General features: G+C 39.6%; 4 protein-coding genes across 7 annotated transcripts in view; 3 read left to right on the top strand and 1 right to left on the bottom strand.

The window, feature by feature from the left end:
• NF1 (neurofibromin 1) overlaps nucleotides 1–18244 on the bottom strand; it is an 82709-nt gene that overhangs the window by 19710 nt on the left and 44755 nt on the right. For all 4 annotated transcript variants that reach the window (XM_085240911.1, XM_085240910.1, XM_085240909.1 and 1 more), the window contains 5 exons: nucleotides 3250–3682; nucleotides 2687–3027; nucleotides 1937–2139; nucleotides 707–900; nucleotides 105–245 (listed from right to left, as the gene is read on the bottom strand). In XM_085240911.1, the coding sequence (XP_085097037.1) occupies nucleotides 105–245; nucleotides 707–900; nucleotides 1937–2139; nucleotides 2687–3027; nucleotides 3250–3682 (1312 nt within the window). The remainder of the gene's footprint in view (nucleotides 1–104; nucleotides 246–706; nucleotides 901–1936; nucleotides 2140–2686; nucleotides 3028–3249; nucleotides 3683–18244) is intronic.
• On the top strand, nucleotides 4876–8590 carry EVI2A (ecotropic viral integration site 2A). Its single transcript, XM_003211857.5, has 2 exons — nucleotides 4876–5105; nucleotides 7186–8590. Exon 2 carries the CDS (start codon nucleotides 7202–7204, stop codon nucleotides 7961–7963), a length of 762 nt encoding a protein of 253 aa, XP_003211905.1. The 5' UTR covers nucleotides 4876–5105; nucleotides 7186–7201; the 3' UTR covers nucleotides 7964–8590.
• EVI2B (ecotropic viral integration site 2B) lies at nucleotides 9561–14558 on the top strand. The gene is made up of 2 exons (XM_010721986.4): nucleotides 9561–9699; nucleotides 10804–14558. Exon 2 carries the CDS (start codon nucleotides 10835–10837, stop codon nucleotides 11663–11665), a length of 831 nt encoding a protein of 276 aa, XP_010720288.1. The 5' UTR covers nucleotides 9561–9699; nucleotides 10804–10834; the 3' UTR covers nucleotides 11666–14558.
• OMG (oligodendrocyte myelin glycoprotein) lies at nucleotides 14603–17429 on the top strand. The gene has a single exon (XM_010721985.4). The coding sequence runs from the start codon at nucleotides 14612–14614 to the stop codon at nucleotides 15923–15925; it is 1314 nt and encodes a 437-aa protein (XP_010720287.1). The 5' UTR covers nucleotides 14603–14611; the 3' UTR covers nucleotides 15926–17429.

Below are 18244 nucleotides of genomic sequence, written 5' to 3' on the forward strand. Positions count from 1 at the left end.
CTTTTTTTTTTTAATTATTATTGCTGAGTCATCAGAAAGCACCTCAGTGCTATGTTGTTATCTAAAGGTGAAATTACTGTTTAAGAGGCAAGGAGGGAACTCACTTTGCTTGAAACCAATTTTACATTTCCAGAAGCAAGCGCTACCGCTGTGTCTGCCATAACCTCAGCTTTAATGGATCCTAAGCCCCCTGTGGCACTAGTTTTGATGAAACTGTCCAGCACTACGTCAAGGAGATCTGTGATCTGGTAGAGAAAAAAAAGCCTTTCTTACTGTCTGGTTAACATAATTTTTCTACAGTAAACAAGCTTCTGAATAAGTAATCATTATATTTTTTTAGTTGAAGGTGCATGGAAGCAACAGTCCTAGTGATTTGTCATCTTTTTGGAAAAAGCCTACTGAAATATTAGAATTGCAAAATGAATTGCATCAGATCAAAATGCTTCACAACAGCAGAAGAACTATGATACGGTATCGTTTTTATTTTGTTCTCTGCTTCAAAGCACAACTATTCATAAAATGCTGCACTTTGCACTTATTGAGAAGAAACTGGATTTGAGGTGGAAAAAAAAAACAAAATATATTTCAGATACTTCTGGGAAATAAGCAAGGTCTTATCTGTCAAAAATTTTATCCTTATGTAAGTGATTGAAAACACTATAATCTGCTTATAAATAAATTACAAGAAATCGTGCATAATTTATACCTGTCCAAGACTTCCCCATATTTTAGCCTGAATAGAAGGGTACATCTGCTTTTCATTTATTGTCATTGTGATAAGCTTATCAAGAATAGCAGTGACTCGCTGGCGCTTCGCATCGTCGTTGTGTTTGCAGAATCGAACCAGATTGGACAGCCAGGGAGTCATATACTCCAGACAAAGATGTTTCAGTTCAATACCTGAAAGAAAAATTCACAAAAGATCACTGCTGGTCTTTATGAACAGGTAAATAATTACTTGCAAGCACTACCCTTTCATTTTCCTCCTAAAGTAACGACTATCAGATCTGAGCAAATAATACCCTAAAACACAGCTTTCATAAGGAGCACACTGTTAATGACAGCATCCAATAAACACCTGTAAGAATCTAGCAAGGAGATTTTGACATTTTACTATCTTAAGACATGTGACAAAGATGTGTACACTTAGTATGAAGTGGGACTAAAGACAATTTCTTTTTAATCTTGAGAATGTATTCTGAACTGCTTCCAGCAGTAAAATCAGAGTTGTTTTATGTCTGGAAAACAGAGATAACAAAAGCAGAATGGCAGAACCAGATAGGAGATACCATCAATCTGAAAGGCTTAAATTTGAAAGACACAAACTGTTTTCTTAAGGTATCTGCTAGAACTCAAAACTTCACCAAGCTCTTTTTTTCCTTTTTTTTTTTTTGTTCCCTACAATCTTAATTCTGGTGAATCAAAAACTGTGTGACAGAGATCTGATCACCAGATTACTCACTGTACAAAACTGTCAGGGGGATGAAACAAATAATTTGTGTTGTGATCACACTGAGTAATTGTCCAGATAAATGAGATGGCTGGTGAAAGCTAGAAAGACTGGGCTCGGGCTGCTTTACTTCTTTTTAAAATATCTGCTTCCTTTCTTCCCATGCAGAAAGAAAAGGGTATGTTCAAGAGTGTAAATCAAAGTACTGTGAGTTCCTGCTCCAACAGATGCCCCCCCCAGGTCACAACATTGGCTTCTGAGAATTACACAGCTTCACAGAAACACAGAATTGTCTGATTAAACTTGATTATTAAGAAACAAATATAAATGGGTCATCTTAAAAATATCCAAATCAGTTCTAGGAAGCATTAGTAACTTAAAGTTGCTGTGATTCAGTAACATGAGGAAGTTTGTTAAACTCGACAGCTACCAGCTTAAATCGTTTCATGTTCATGGTTAGTACTGAGGAACACCACTCTTACTTACTCGATTTGCTAAATCCTGAAATACACTCTTCCAAGAACTCTAAGGTAAGGTGTGGCTCATTAGCTGCAAGAGTCTTACTAATTGACACAATAAAGAGCGTGTTGTTGGCAGGAATACATAGACCTGAAGTTTCCAGTAACTGGCCCTCAATCTTTAAATTAAAGGTACAGGTTAAGGCACACAGAAGATTATAGGCAGCAGACCTGTAAACAAAGCAAGCAATGTGATTTGTAATAGTCTTCCTGTCTGTTTTAAAATACACACATTACACTGAGACATCGCAGCAATGGCAGTCACATTTCCAAAACCAAATCAATATTGTTATATAATGTACTATACTTAAAGCCTGAGCTGCTTTTCTGCATCAATTAAGATTCAGAGACAACATTTGCCTTGGACAAATGAATTAAATTACTCCTTTGTTTTAAACTGTTTCTGACAAGGTTACAGAGTATGCTTGAAGAATCTGGTACTAGACTTCTCAGAAGAGCATCCAGTTCCAAGAAATGCCAGGTATTTCCAAATGCACCTGAGTGGCTGAGAGGCAGGAGCCAAGGGCCACGGAGGCTGCCAGTGAGCAAGGACTCATTTTTGGAGGCAGCCCTCTTTGATGAGACCCAAAAACTTGCTCTGCAAGGTACAGCTATTAAGCAGGAAGTTCAACACCAAGCCAATCAAATGTTCCCAATAAATATATACTGCAAACCATATTTTTCCTTACAAAGGGAAATTAATTTAAAAGGTCAGTACCGCAAACTGGGGTCTGAGCTTCCCAAGTTGAGCAATGCTATGTTCAGCAGTGTTCCAGGAACATCCTTAGGGCGAATTTTAGTGTGCTGTGGGATGGAGTCTGGCTGTGACAGCTCCCACCGTGTCCGTATGTGAATAATGGACCTCACAATAGCTTCACACTCCTGATGCATGAAGGTGAGTGGTGTTCCCTGGTTGGCAATCGTCAGTGTAAACTGATTCTCATCAACAAGACATATTTCCTCAATTTCAGAGGCGTAGTATATATCATTTAAAAACACTGTCTGTCCCAGGACTCTCGTTCGTTCTGCTGATGTCACCTGCACAGCTGTTGATCCAACCTTAGAAAGAGAATCAAAAAATGGTTGAGCACCTGCTGTTAATGATACAAAGAGACAAACCTGACATTTCTATCTGACCAAGATAAATGTATGAAATTGTATGAAATAATACTGTGTTGTGATTTCTCTATAAGACAGATAAGAAAATTAAAAGACAGCAGAAACGCATTCAAAATCTTATCAAAATAGAACAATTCACTAATAAAGCATGAAAATACTTACTTTAATAGACACTTTGGTGTCTTTGTGAGCCAATTTGAGGGCATTGTGAAATACTTTCAAGTCCTCTTCCAAAGCTAAGGTAGCTGCTGGAAGTTTCTGCTGGTCATGTTCAATGTGCTCCGCCAGTTTTCCTGGAGAGTCTATGAAAATCAGCCTTTTGCTTCCTTTCAAACCTGTCAAGAGTCTTTCGTGGTATTTGGTGTATTCTCTGACCCAAGAATTACAGTTATAAATAAAAACTGCTGAGACATTTTCATAAGCAAAGCCTGGAAAAACTACAAACCATTTAGAAAGAAAGTCAGTTTTAAAGCGATTACTGGGGCCAGCATGTGTGAGGTCCACCACAATTTCATATGGCTTTGCGTAGTATGGCTTCAGAGTCAGCAGGACGTGGTATATCAATAAATCTCCATTGATCTGGCCAGTCTTGAAACTGTAAGAAAACATGACAGACACTGTTGGGTTTGCCTTTTAGACCCATAATAAAACATTTCAGTGGTGCGTCACACACACTGCTGCACTAAAACAGACTGACATTTACATAGTCACCAAAATGTCAAACTCAAAGCAATGACACTGGACTGGCATCCATAGCCTAAATTCTGTCACGGCTCTTATTCCAACCAAGTTCAGCCCAGAATGCTAAAGCTTGGTTGGATTCGTTCATTTTGAAGTGCCACACCACCTACCGCAGTCATGAAGTCTCTGGACAGCCAGGAGGCTCATCCAGCACCTCCAACAAAAGGAGAAATAAAATCCACACTGGTGAGGAAAAGTGCATCGATTGGCTCAAAGCTGATGCAAGTTAAGGGCTTCTTTGAAAAAAGGTGTAAAGTATCACCCCAAACTCTATTTTTATTACTATTTTTTTTTAAACACATTTCTACAGGTTCATATTATACCTAATTTTATAAGTAGAAATAAATTATTTAAATAGTCTTGATTAAGAGAAATTAAACACCCACAAACCATTTTCTTCAGCTCATTTTGTCTGCCAAATACTGCAGCAAGCACAACAATGTACTCTAATGCTTGGTGGATCGTTTCTAAGAACGGTTGGCCCTTTGAGTAGTACAGAGGACCCATCTGTGAAATAATTCTTACCTGAAAAGCATTCAGGTACTATAAAAATATTAAGAACCCTTTGCTCTCATTTAATGCTTTGCTGAATTTTATGACATCGGACAGAGCATCTGTCTGAACCAAGTTTTCAGAGTTAGTACAGCAGATAAAATTCTACTAGAAAGAATTAAGAAGCAAACTTAGCAGTAGTTCTTGAACTTTTAAAGACTCCTGCTTGTTTTGAGCTAGCTTCAACTCAACTCCTTCAAAGCAAGACAACAGGCTATGGAAACGTCTGCTAAGCACTGGAAGCACAAGTCATTCTGTTCACAGAGGGACACTGCTCTTGGTAACATCTGAGGTAAACCACCTGATCACAGGATAACGGAGGAGATACACTTCAGAAACGTATTTATCTGTCTGCCCAAGAGACTTTTTTTCCTGTGTTACTTCCTGTTGCTCAGAAAGCTAATTTGGGCAAGATGGTGTTTTTCCCCCTCTAAGATGTCATGGCATAATTGTTTAGAAGAAAAAAAAAAAAAAAGAAGAAGAAGAAAAAAAGAAGGAAGTGTGTCATCACTGTGGTTTTAGTTCTCCACTTAGAATACAGGACATGTAATTTCAGTTACAGATTTGCTTAAATAAAAAAACAAAAAACCCAGCACTGTCCAAGTCTACTTGCTTCATGTTAATGGACGTTTGCATCCTAAGAGCAAATACACACACAGAGAAATCTTACTGTTAAAGGACTAAATATCTAAACACCAACTTTCTTTTGACTGCACCGCGGAAAGGTAAGTGCACATTTTCCTTCTACTTTCAGTTCCAATTCAATGTTTCCTAGATTTTGTAGGAAATTATACATGAAAGTAAGTTTGACTTTTCTTGTTTAAGTACAACTCCACCAGTAACAACAGTTAAAAATCAATCTCTGCCTGATTTAGGAAATCTGATAAACAATTGCTTTTAGTGATGTTAGAAGTTGTTCTCAATCAGACTCTAAAGAAATAAGAACGGCAGCCTGCATTGCTCTGTAGTTCCTGTTACTGTGGACTGACAGAGGGCCCTATCAACACCTGGGCACAAATGGTTGAGTTAAAGAAGAAAAGAAAAAGCTATTTAATGATCAGTTCCTTTGCTAACATGATTTTAACCGAAGCCTTTAACAATACTAGCTTCTGTATTTTTAAGAAAACATATCTGGTCCAAATAAACATTCGTACAGCTGCAGTTCTTGGGCAGTAAGGATTGGAGGCATCTGTACTGGAAAATGCACCTCATTTCTGCACGTCATGCAGAAACTTTGGGAAATGTTTTGTTTCCCTCCACCCCAAAAAAGGTTGTGGTGCTGCTGCTTTTCCTCCTTTCTGAAGACTGCAACAAGGCATTCCCCAAGTGACTGTTACCATAGAAAGATAAATATTGCACCCAAGCTGTAGCTGATTACTAAGATGGTTTCTAATTCAAACTTAACAATAAGGACTCATCTCAGAGCAGAGTTTAGTTTGTAGTGTGAACTGCAAAGAAAGATACAAATATATTCTCCTCTCCTCTGCCTTGTGAGCAGCAACCCACCATCTGCTCCCTGCTTACATCCCAGACCTATCAGTCCCTTCCCCTCCCTGGGGGACTCCAGGAGTATGAAAGATGTCATTTGGGTACTGAAAAGACAGGCAAGCTTAGCTCTCTGATTTTTGAGTGTGAACACATTAAGTTCTCTGGCAGATAAGCTACGTTTCAACTATGGCAGAAGCAAATTTATTTCTGGTACATTTCCAAGTTACCAAAACTTAGAAGCATACAGATGTGCTTTGTTATCTTTAAAGTAACAGCTTCAAGAAGAAACGCATTTCTACAAACAGCACCATTAATGTCAGTCATCCTTGATAGCATTTATACACGAACAAGATGTAACTACAGCACTTGGAGGAAACATTTCATTCTGTTAACAGAGACAGGTAAGAGACAGGGAGCACAACAACCAGCCGTAAGACCTGAGGGTGTCTCACACATGTAAACCTGAGAGGACTCAGCACAGACATGATGCAGTAACTTCTCTCTCTCTCATCAGCATCACTCTGAGGTTATCCTATTTGTCTCCGATTCATGGTGCAAATCTGAACATTACCCTAATGTAGAGCAGAGAATAATACTAATGGTAATCTGCCTAATTTCAGGGGTTTTAAAGGAAATATCACAATCTGAAGTATGTGATAAGCAGTCTTTTGTACAATAAATCAGATATTAGAGAACAAAGATTGTCCTAGGGATTTATGAAATACTCCAGACACAAGAATGATAAGAGTGATAAGAAATAAAATGATTAGAACAAGTTACTGCTGCCATTTACAGGAACGTTTTCAGTTAAAGCTTTCTGCTTGGCCATCTGTACAAGCGCAGTTACTTCTCCCATATTTGGGGAAACGTGAGGCAGAAAGCGGTACTTTGTAGGTTTTACATGGGTGCCTCCCTTCCCCATTTAAAAGCAGAAGTGATGAACTTAAAGATGTAATATGGTTAGCTTTAAAGAGGAGGAACTACAGCAGAGTCTGTATCGACATCCACAAATCACTGGGCACTCAGCAGAAAACACTTTCCTCTGTTTGCTTCATATTCTTTTTTCATCTTCATACACACCACACACAGACCTCCAAACACTGGAATTCAGCACTGTGAGAGCTGAAGTCCAAGACCACCAATTCAGTCAGGATTCCAAGCAGCTGAGTGCTCCCTCCTACATATGGCAAGCACGAGGCCAAGTTACAACACATTTCTGATCAGAAAAGCTGATGGCTACTAAACCTGACAAGCCTGATTCAGGCTTCTAAGAACTAGCAATGCTACTTCCTAACACCAGAATTTCTATTTTTGTAGGTGACTGAAGAGGAAGATGAAGACAAAGAGACATGGCAGACCACATTCTGCTTTCCCTCTTGGGATAATCTTTTCATTGTGTTTGCAATTAAGTGCAAACCATACTGACTATCCCAGGGTTACCCATGAAATCTGGTATCCAATCTGCCAAAACCTAACTTGCAATCAGAACATAACAGAAGCCAACACAAAATCTCCTCCAGGCATTGATTTTAATGGCAAACCAACACCCCCTGCTGAAATGCTGACAGCCACCCCCCAGTCTTTATCTTCAACAATGGGCCCAAACTCCTCATCTTCCTCTGCCCAAAGTGTTCCTGATACTGGAGGACCTAGGAATACCAGCAAACCCAAGATCCCCATGACAAAAGAAACATGTGAAGACCGTAAGTTTCTTACACTGATTTGCTTCATTATAATAGCAGCCCTTGTACTCATCTGCACCTTCTTGTTTCTGTCAACTGTCGTAATGGCAAATAAACTGTCCTATCTCAAAAAAGCTCAACAAGGAAAACGTCGGCCCAGGAGCAATGGAGATATTCTGGCTACCAACAGCTTCTGGCCAACTGCAGCAGGAACGTGGCAGAGGATACCTAAGGAGACAACTGGAACTGATGTGGTAATGCAGGACTTGCTATCAGAGAGAGATGCTGCAATCCAAAGGAGAACCCAAGACAAATCTACTGAGAATCACGTTAAAGACACAGATAATAAACATGAAAACAAAGAAACAATGTCACACAAAAGCATTTTAACCAATTTTGTAGTTGAGATTTAGTCAACTAAAAAAGACCTTCAGCTTTTGCGTTTTGTACTGGATTAACATGAGACAGAAACTTAGCTTTCAAGAAACAACACACACTGCAACATGGGAAAGCTAGACCTTCAGGTTTCTCACTTTTAAAGGTAGTGGGTATGCTGTAAAAACCTGCATATCAAGAAGGGAGTAGGACTGCATTGAAGAGATTTTTAGAAATAGCACCAAGACTGTTTTAACTCCTTTAACCAGCAATCATGGTTGTAGGAACCAAACAGGATAAAGCAGGACAGAACTTTGCCATTTTTAAAGATCACTGGGGGACAAAAAAAGGAAAGGACAGTTAGAATATGCTATATTTACGCAGACTAAAGTGCTACACAGGCACTTGCTATTTTAAGAAAACCATAATTCAGTCACAACTTTGATGCCATTACTGAATCAGGAACCATTCTGTTAAAATGCCTTTTAGATTTATTCCATCAAAACTTCTTAAATCAGATTAATTGCTTTTGAACCAGATTGAGAGCAATCATGCTTTTTGCTTTGATTTTAGGTGTAAATATGTGAAGTCTGTACTGTATGTTAAAATATAAGAACTCCTTTTTGTAATCATCAATAAACTAGAAACACCAGTTTTTAAATAAAGTTTACATTCTGTTTTTCTCCAAGTCACAAGGGGTAAAACTGCAGTATCATGAAAAAGCAGGAAAAAAGTAGAGAATCACGATCCTATCAGTGGAAAGAAGGAAAAGAAATAGTAATGAGGGTGGGATCTGCAGCCAAAGACAAGCGGAAACTGTGAAGATTGAAGGGAACTTGGATGAGGTAAGACTCAAGAAAGTGTGTGTCATGATACCAGGATTTGCATGTGCAGCAGGAATTGGCAACAGACTGGAAAAGAGCCAGCACAGCCAGCAGAGCACAGCAGCAGGCATGGCACATGGAAAAGCTATGGTGGAAGGCACAAGAATGCACTTGCAGATTGCTGTGAGGACAGACTTATGCACATTTCTTTTGGCAGGCAGCCTTTCTTGGCCAAAACACTCAAGGAGATGAGTAGTTTGGGTTATGATATGGACAAAGAGACAGCAGAAAAACAACTGCTTAGAGCATGCAGTCCTCCTTTAATGGTGGCAACAGGTGCCAGCATTGTCCAGACAAAAAAGCAAAGTGGGGAAGGGAAGGCAGAGGAAGGGTGAGATCGGCTGCTATCTGCCTGTAACACAGCCACCTAAAGGAAGATGTGCAAGCCAGCACCTCGTGATATCATACAGTGCTCTGTGACTCACTGTAGCGAGCCTACGGTTGCATTTCCATTAATAACAATGATAGCTCATCAAAACCTCCACTGAATTTTTATTAGTAAAAATGAAATCCAATCCAAACTTACTTCTGTGTCATTCAAAAAAATTTGTAACCACAACTATTTTCAGCAAGGACTGGAAAACAAGCATTCATGAATTCCTACATAACAGACACAAACCCAACAAAGGCCTCCTAAATGTCTGAGCTTTATAAAGACAATTGAGCTGAAAAGTTTGCTTTTAAATCATGCAAACCTTGAGCTAAGCTTCTTAGTAATCCTCCTACTCTTGACACTTCCTGCAGCAAGTGTTGGTAAACTTCCTCTTTAGCTGCAGAAACTTGTTCAACGTGAGACAAGCCATTTCAGAGCTGCTCGACTCCTAGCACAGTCTGTCCTCTCACGGCTTCAAACAAAAAAGAAGAGAATGCTTGCTTGACAGAAGACAAAGGTAAGAATCAAATTAAAAATGTAAAGACTTAATATTTGCATTATTTATTTTTAAATGAACTGCACTTTGTACAGCACTTCCTAAGCTAGTTCAAAGTTCCTGTAGTATCTGGAAGATGCAGACATTCCATCTAGTTCCTAAGGTGTTGCTACTGTGAACTATCATGAACTCTACACATATGCATCATTTTAATATATTTTGAAACAGAATATATTTTTGAGCAGAAGAAAATAAAATGGTGTCATTTTAATCCGTTTTAAATCTTACAGTTTAGATAGTGATCTCTAGAAGCATTACTCTGCTGCTCACACGTGTTTGCATTGTTGGATCTGAAGTTGACTTTTATAGTTACACTTACTGAGGTTCCAGGGGCAGCTTCACAAGAGCAGCGTGATCACAAATTATCTCAAAACACACAAAGTAATTTCACAGGTAGAAATCACAATAGGTGTCTGTTTTTTAATGACATGCATCACACAGAAGTTCAGAAACCTGAACTCTGAGCAGTACAGGAAAAAAAGTCTGCTCCATCCCAACCTCCTAACGTTAACACAACTCCTTTGGTACAAAACCTTCCCCCATGCAGGAGTTTATTTACAAAGACAGTTAAATATTGGAGTTCTGAACCATTATAGTTGCAATATTTGGAGACTTTTGCAGAATTATTACACTCTAACCTTAACTGCGGAAGTGAGGGAAGAACAGGAAATAGACCTTAAAGAACCTTTCACCCAGGTCTCGGCTTATCTCTAGGCTTCTCTCAGTCCTTCAAGTATAAAGTAGGGCAATTTTCTTTACTCTTGTTTGTCAGTACTGCTGTGTTTCATATTTCATTTCACATCCATAATCATTTCTGTGATAGATAAAAGTTATTTTGAAACACACTTTGCACTTCTCTCCAAACACCTTTTTCAGAGAAGGTGGAAAACAAAAAAACCCACCATGATGTTGATATCAGTGACAAAGCTGTTGACCATACAAGTGACAAAAAACATGCAAGTTTAATCTGGCCTATTTTTTTTAGACTCTAACTATAAAATTGTCTGGTATCAGTAGTGTCACTTCAGGTTCGATTTAATGTGTTTTACTTTATTCTTGATGTAGGAGGAGACGTATTTAAACAGACTGTAGGAAAATGGTCAGCACAGTAATACTGATTCTCTTCTGTGGAGAAATTTGGAAATCGCTTTCCACTGAAATACCTTCAAACGTTTCCACAAGTGAAAGCATTGTGCATACCAGCACCGGCAGCCCGGCAGAGGACAGATCTACCACGTACCAACTGCAAACAACCGGCCCCAGCATGCAGAAGCCTGCAGGAGTGCTGACTGCTGGGACAGCACTGCCACAGCTGCCTGAAGCACACATAGAGCCCACCAACGGGAGCTGGGTTGCAGCAATGATAGTGGGCATCATTTTGGTCGGTATGGTAATTGCGATCAGTATGATTGTTCTATGGAAATGCTGCAAGAAGCCATCGCTAGCCGATTCAAACTGGGCAGGTCAGTCTCCGTTTGCAGACGGAGACACCCCAGATATCTTTATGGACTCCAGCCAGGTTACCAAACGTTCCTCAGTTTTATTTATGTTGCCTTGGAAATTAAGAGAAGAAGCACCCATACGGCACGACCCTCCCGCACCGCAGAAACCACCCAACAGCACGGCCGGCAACGCCAGCAGGCAGCAGCCCCCGGCAGAGCACAGCTGCTCCGCCACCGCCACGGCTCCCGGCCCAGAAGCAGCGAGCCCAGAGCAGGCGCTGTGCCCACAGCCCGCCGAGGGCCCCGAGCTGCCGCCTCCCCCTGCGTGGCTCACTGAGCTCGATGAGCCGGCCGAGCAGCACGCCTCGGATCCTGGCCAGCAAGGGGAACTTCACTCGGAAGTGAAGGAGCCGTATCCCCCACCGCTGCAGCTAATTACCGAAGAGATCTGTGAACCTCTGCCACAGCCAGAACATCCTCAGTAGATTGCCAAAATAACTTTCCAAAATGCTTCTCATTTTTCTTAAAGCACTCTTCAAACAACTGACTAATGGAGAAGTTGACACAGGCAAGAACAGTGAGACCGCAGCACGAGCAACAGCTCCCCGGCATTTCTCAACGTCAGCTTTCACAAAAGGGAAGAACCCCTTTCTATTCTGCCTGAAACAAATGGTGGCAGAATACAGCACGCCTGGTGCCCGCTGCATGGCCTAATAGTGACTCCACTGTGCAGATAACAAATGATTCCTGATTTTGGAGACTGCAGAAAACTGCGTGTGTACCTCTGTGTGTCAGTACATGCAACACACAGATGGATGTGCAGAGTAAAACTTTAAAGGGACTCAGAGCTTCTTGCAAAGGTTTGTTCTATTAAACTACATAAATGAACGCAATGAATTCAAGTTAATTTTAATAAAGCTTTCTAATTCGAAGATGTTTTGGTTGCTTAAAGCATAACAGGGTTATCTGCTTAGATACAAAGCTTCTAATTCAAAACAGTCTAAATGCTCTGGCATGCATACATACAGACTGCCTCATACAGAGGTCTATCTTCTGCGTCAGATGGAGGAACCACTTGGGAACAGAGGATGACAGGTATTTAAAGCAAATCCTCCAGCAGCAGCAGTCCAGATCAAAGACTGATGAAATGCATACTGTAAAAACTCTCATTATTTTGGTTTATTTTTCAGTAATATTGTAGCATATTTTTGGTAGTACAGTGGCTGTGAAAAAGAGGACACGGCTCCAAACACATGAAATACGAAAAGGTGGTGTTCTACCCAGACACTTGGTTTTGGTGGATGAAACAAACAGAACATCGAGGCAGACGACTATCAGAATTAGCTGCATATGTTTACTAATTTCTTCTTTTCTTCCTCTCAGCAGGATTTGCAGAATGGATTCAATGTTATTAAAGTTTAAGAACTGGTTTACAGTTGTCTAGGTTGCAGGTTCCTTTAACTCCAGATGCCCAGCTGGGCCCATCCTTTCTGGGCCTCAAGTACGAGAGACGTTCACTGCCCTGTCCAGAACCATGCATTTTTATTTTAACTATTTGATGGTAAATTGAAGGGAATTCTCAGAGGTAAATTACAAGCATGCATATTTTACTGGCATTTAATGCCTAGATTTGTAGAAAGATAAGATTTGTAGAGAGAAGCTGCTAGATACTAAAGCTGGGTTTCCATGACATCTCTGCAAAATGACAAAGAACTTGCAGCCTTGAGTTTGTTGGGGGAGGGAATATACGTTTGGGTGTCACATAGGCCACCTGTTTGTACCTATTACAGTGGACATTACATTTTTAAAGTTACCACTAAAAATTATGTCTGAAGTTGGATATATGCAACTCAATACTGCTGCATGTACAGAGAGAGTAGGAAAAGATGTTTACTATTTCTTTTTCTTATGGTTTATATGAGATGTATGAGTGTGTATGCCTAGAGAACAGCATTCTGGATGCTCAAAGACTTTGAGGCTTTATGCACTGCACCACGTTAAAATATATGCGTATATTTTGTATGTGACAAATGTATAAATTACAAACTATGCATACCCTTGCCATATTGTTTGGAGAAAAGCAGATAAGGATTTCCTAGAGAAAGCAGCAAATTCCTGCAGTATGTGCTGCTGGGTATAAACCCAACAACACAGAGACAGCCTGATCCAAGCAGCACAAAACCAAGGATTTTTAATTAGGAAAAGATATTCTGGCAGGGCAGCTTAAGTAAGCTCAAGATAGGAAACCTAAATTAACACTAACCTTTCTTACTAGAATAGAGACTAAATGAAGGCAGAAAAGAGCACAACTTACAAGACTTTTAAAATATAAACATTTAAATGGGTTCATATGCTAAGCTAAGAAAATTTTATGTGTAATGTTTTGCTGCAGTATCACGGCTACAAATACATAAAGAAGTTAAGTGATTCAAATTAGAAAACCCAACTATTTTATTGGATATGTATGCTTTGCAATAAATTTGAGTCAGCACCAGCGACAGCTCTGCAGTCCTCCAATGTAGTGCAGATCAGGTGGTTGCAGAGCCCCAGCTAGCAGCAATACGATGCAGCTGAAGAGGCAAGCACAATCCACAGACAGCAACTGTAGCTACTCTCTAGAACAAGACGACCTCTAAGCTTAAATCTTTCACAGAAATAATGTGCTGATATTGCAGAAGACATTACGGTAAGTTTGTGTTTTCTGTTTTTAATCACAAAGCCTACTACAAAAGTAGAGACTGAAATAAGAAGGAAATTATTAGTTGATGAGAGATGCTTGCACCAGGAATTTGCTGCAGTGTCAGAGATTTCTTACTAACATTAATTCAGCTTTCAAACATGTGTTAGCAGCTTTGGGAATGTAACTGACACGATAATAAGGAAAAGTACTAATGTGCATGTTACTGTGAATGCAGAATTTGGGTTTCCAACTAAATTCCTAACAATTTAAGATGTATTTTAAGCAATTCTACTTAAGCAAATAGCATGCCTGTATGGGGGGGTTCTGCTACATTACTGCAGAGATTTGTAAAGCAGATCCAGTTGACAGCCATTTTTTCATCCTGTATAAAAGAACACATTATTCCAAACATAATATAGGCTTGAAATCACTAAAAACAAGAAGCAGACATTGTATAACGTTTGGAAGAGACTTGCATTTTCGGAAGAAAGCCCTCATTTGAGCTTGAGGGGGAAAGGCAGATGAAAAAACAAGTCTCGTTCTGCCAGACAACATGACAGGCTCTGAAGGGATGCTTTGTAAAGTCTCTCTTGAACAATTACAAAAAGGACCGTGCCACAAAGGGGTTTATTGATATTTTTACTCAATTTCTGCTGCAACTGATCACTGCAAAGACAGCCCTTACAAATAAATAAAAGACGTTACATGGATTTAAAGGGTGTCATTTTTGTATATTTATTTGTAGGCAGCAATGGAACACCAGATACTGAAAGCATCTACCTGCCTGCTGGTCCTTCTGTTTTTCATACCCACTGTTCTGGGTATCTGTCCTTCTAACTGTACATGCTCAGGAAACAACAGGAACGTGGACTGCTCAGGCAGAAACTTAACAGTATTGCCACATGGACTCCAAGACAACATTACATATTTAAATCTGTCATTTAACCAGTTCGTAGATCTTGATCATCAGCTGACGAGATTCAGCAATTTAAGGACTCTTGATATTTCAAATAATTGGCTCAAGAATGTTCCTGCTCATCTGCCCAAATCCTTGTGGGAATTATATGCCATAAATAACAACATTAAAGTCCTTCAGAAACTTGACACAGCTTACCAGTGGAACCTTAAAGTGCTGGATGTTTCCAGGAATATGGTGGAAAGAGCCGTTTTGATCAACAACACACTGAGCAGTCTCAGGTTTCTCAACCTCAGCAGCAACAAACTTTGGACAGTTCCAACCAACATGCCCTACAACATAGAGACAGTGGATCTATCCAATAACTTCTTGTCTCAGATACTTCCAGGAACGCTGGTGAGATTACAGCACCTCACAAGTCTCTACCTACACAACAACAAGTTCACATACATTCCTGACAAAGCTTTTGATCAGCTCTTTCAGCTGCAAGTAGTAACACTATACAACAACCCATGGTCCTGCAGCGATGAACAAAGTATCTCTTATTTGCTTAAATGGGTGCAGAGTACCACTGCCAGGGTCCGAGGGGCTCCCTGCGCCGACCAGTCCATGCTGTGGGCCAACATCACGCCGACCTCCGCCGCCGCGCCAGATGCCAGCTTCATGATTGAAGGAATGAAGGCAGCAGACGCTGCTACCTCTCCAGCGGCAGCTGAACCAACCCAAATGACAAAAATGCATAAACAATTTAAAGCTAAGGAAGTTACTACCTTGGCTTCGTTAAGCCAGACAGTACTGTTCACGAGCACAGAGCGGCCCGTGCTCCTCCACCCTGAAGAGCTGACAACCAGGAAGGTGAGCGCTTACGAAGCGGCTGCCACGCACACCATCCACATTAAAGATTCAACCGACGTGAACTCAAGCCTGACTCATTCAACGGGATCATCCACCACTCCAATGACTCTTAGTATTACCAGTGGAATGCCAACAAACTACTCCAGAATGCCTCAAAGCACAACTGCTACCTTAAGGAGAGAGGAAGCCACTACCAGCATTCTGAACACTGACGTGCCCTCCAAAGCGAGCATCTGTGAGATAAGTTTGTTTTATGCTGTAATGCTTAATGCAGTGGCAGTGTTCATTGGCTAGGAGCTCGTGCTCTTTGAGGTTACTCCCGTGCTACACAGCTGGGGGGAAGGCATTCAGGTCAAACAATGAATCAAAACATGAGAAGTATGAAGTTCTGACTGATCTAAAGAAAATAACAGTTCCTAAAGAAGTGCAGACTAATGTCTCGATACTAAGCTGCTACTTATTTTAATATGACTTAATTGAGTAAAATTAACCTATGATCTTGTTTTTTAAAATGTGCTTATTTTGTATTTAAATTTTTAATTTTACTTGCACAGAATTTTAAGTACTGATTGTCTTATTTTGTCACTAAACAACTCGAAAAAACAGAAGTCCTGTATCATATCTGCATTGTCTTGCTTGATTTGCTGGTGAGCAGTTCCTGTACTATAGCAGCACAGATTCTTTGTAACTTATGATGCCATGCATAAGGAAGGAAAAATGTAAAGAAACTAAACCTAGTTGTTTCGCTAATCAGAAGTAATTCTTGAGAAAAATCGCTAGCATGTATATCTATGTTTGCTTCATATGTACTAGGATATTTTAAAGAACAACCATTTTGAATTTAGGAATTAAATATGACAATGCCATCGTGTCTATCTACTAAGAGGGGGTCAACTGAGAAGCTAACATGGTCCAGCTTCAGCATGGGAAGAGTGGTAGGGGCTGATCTCTCTTTTTGCTCTGCCTTGACTTAGAATTGCAGGCAAGTTATTCCTTGCTCTCCATAATAGAAAACAAAAAAAGATAGAAGTTAGAGGAAAACGCGACATGTTCAATGCCATGACATTTTCCAATAACATGGGCTTTAATCTACATACATTAACAAAACCAAATAGCTTAACTTACAATCAAACATCTGAAATACTTGTTATTACAACAAAATTCATCCAGAATTCTTCAAACTACTTTTTGATATAAAATAAAATACTGGCCAATTTCAAATGCAAGTTATGTAACGCATCAATGGAGCAGTTCATTTAAAGCTCTCATTTAAACAATTCCTGAATCTTGTGACTTAAAACTTAATTCAAGCCATGGCAATGAACATGCCCAAAGCCTCCCAACGATGAGCACGAATGCTGTTCTCCTTGACATCCGCGCCATCAGCAAGTAGAAGTAGATGCACGCATGGTTCTGACCACTCCAGGAAAATTATGTGGCAAAGGTACTTGATATACTACTGATGAAGTTTTGCAAACAGCATGAAATGAAAACCGAAGAACAAGTTAATTGTAAGAGTATTATTCACTTAATATTGCAAATCTTTATTCAATATTTTCCAAACATTTCAGGCCGTTTAATTTCCAGTTATTGTAGCACGAAGGTGCCACAAAATCTAGAAAACCTCAATACCAAGACTGCAGTCCTTTACCTATTTCTCCTAGGTATCAGTCAAGGCTGTAGATCATTTATAACCACTGGTATCAGAAAAATCACAACTTTCCAATTGTGAACTGTATTTCTATAATCAGAAATGTGTTTTAATTTCTAACAGTACTGTAAATGTTGCACAATGAATTTGTACAGTTATTTCATTGGCATTTAAGTAAAAATAAAGCTATGTTTGTATTGAAATGAACTAGTGACAGTGTTTCTTTTCACTATTATCTTGCGGACAGGTAACTGTACAGAGTAGATGCTATTTTATTACACAGATCTATTCCAAGCGGGCATTTGGCTCAATCTTTATGCCTTAAAGAGAAAAACTACGGGATGATCAAATAGTACTGTTTGGTTACTCAAATTTCCCTAACAATGTTTATTAATAAGCTGCTGAAATAATAATAGCCTATCCTTCTGCTGCTGAAATAATAATAGCCTACCCTTCTGCTTCTTACCATTTAGAACTTGCAAACCCCCTAAGAGCAATGTCTACCCACCAGAGAAGGCACTCTTTTCTTCATCTTAAAGGAAAAAAAAAAAAAAAAAAAAAGTATCTCCATGCTAAATAGAACAGAAAGCTTTTTAAGACAAAAAGTCCATGCTGGTGATATTTCCTAGGTGTCTTAAGGTACACAGGAACTTGTCATCCAAGTCAAAATTTAGAGAACTTAGACTATGAGCAACATGTGCAGAAGTGCATTTAGTAAATGGCAACATCTGAATTCTGAAAGAGTTCCCCACTTGCACAAGTTCCAGATATTTTCCACATATAATCTGATATAAACAGATAAATTCCAGTAAGCAGCATCTGTATAAAAAAAATGCCATGGCCTGCCATCCTCTTTGGACAGGAATTGTACTTGTCAAGTACTGTGACTGGCTCTAAAACAGCATCAACCTACTGCGTTCAGAATTAGGCATTTTCTAGAGTTATCTCATTCATATGGTGTC

Source organism: Meleagris gallopavo, chromosome 21 (assembly GCF_905368555.1).
Source record: "Meleagris gallopavo chromosome 21, MGAL_WU_HG_1.1, whole genome shotgun sequence".
Classification (NCBI taxonomy): Eukaryota; Metazoa; Chordata; class Aves; order Galliformes; family Phasianidae; genus Meleagris; species Meleagris gallopavo.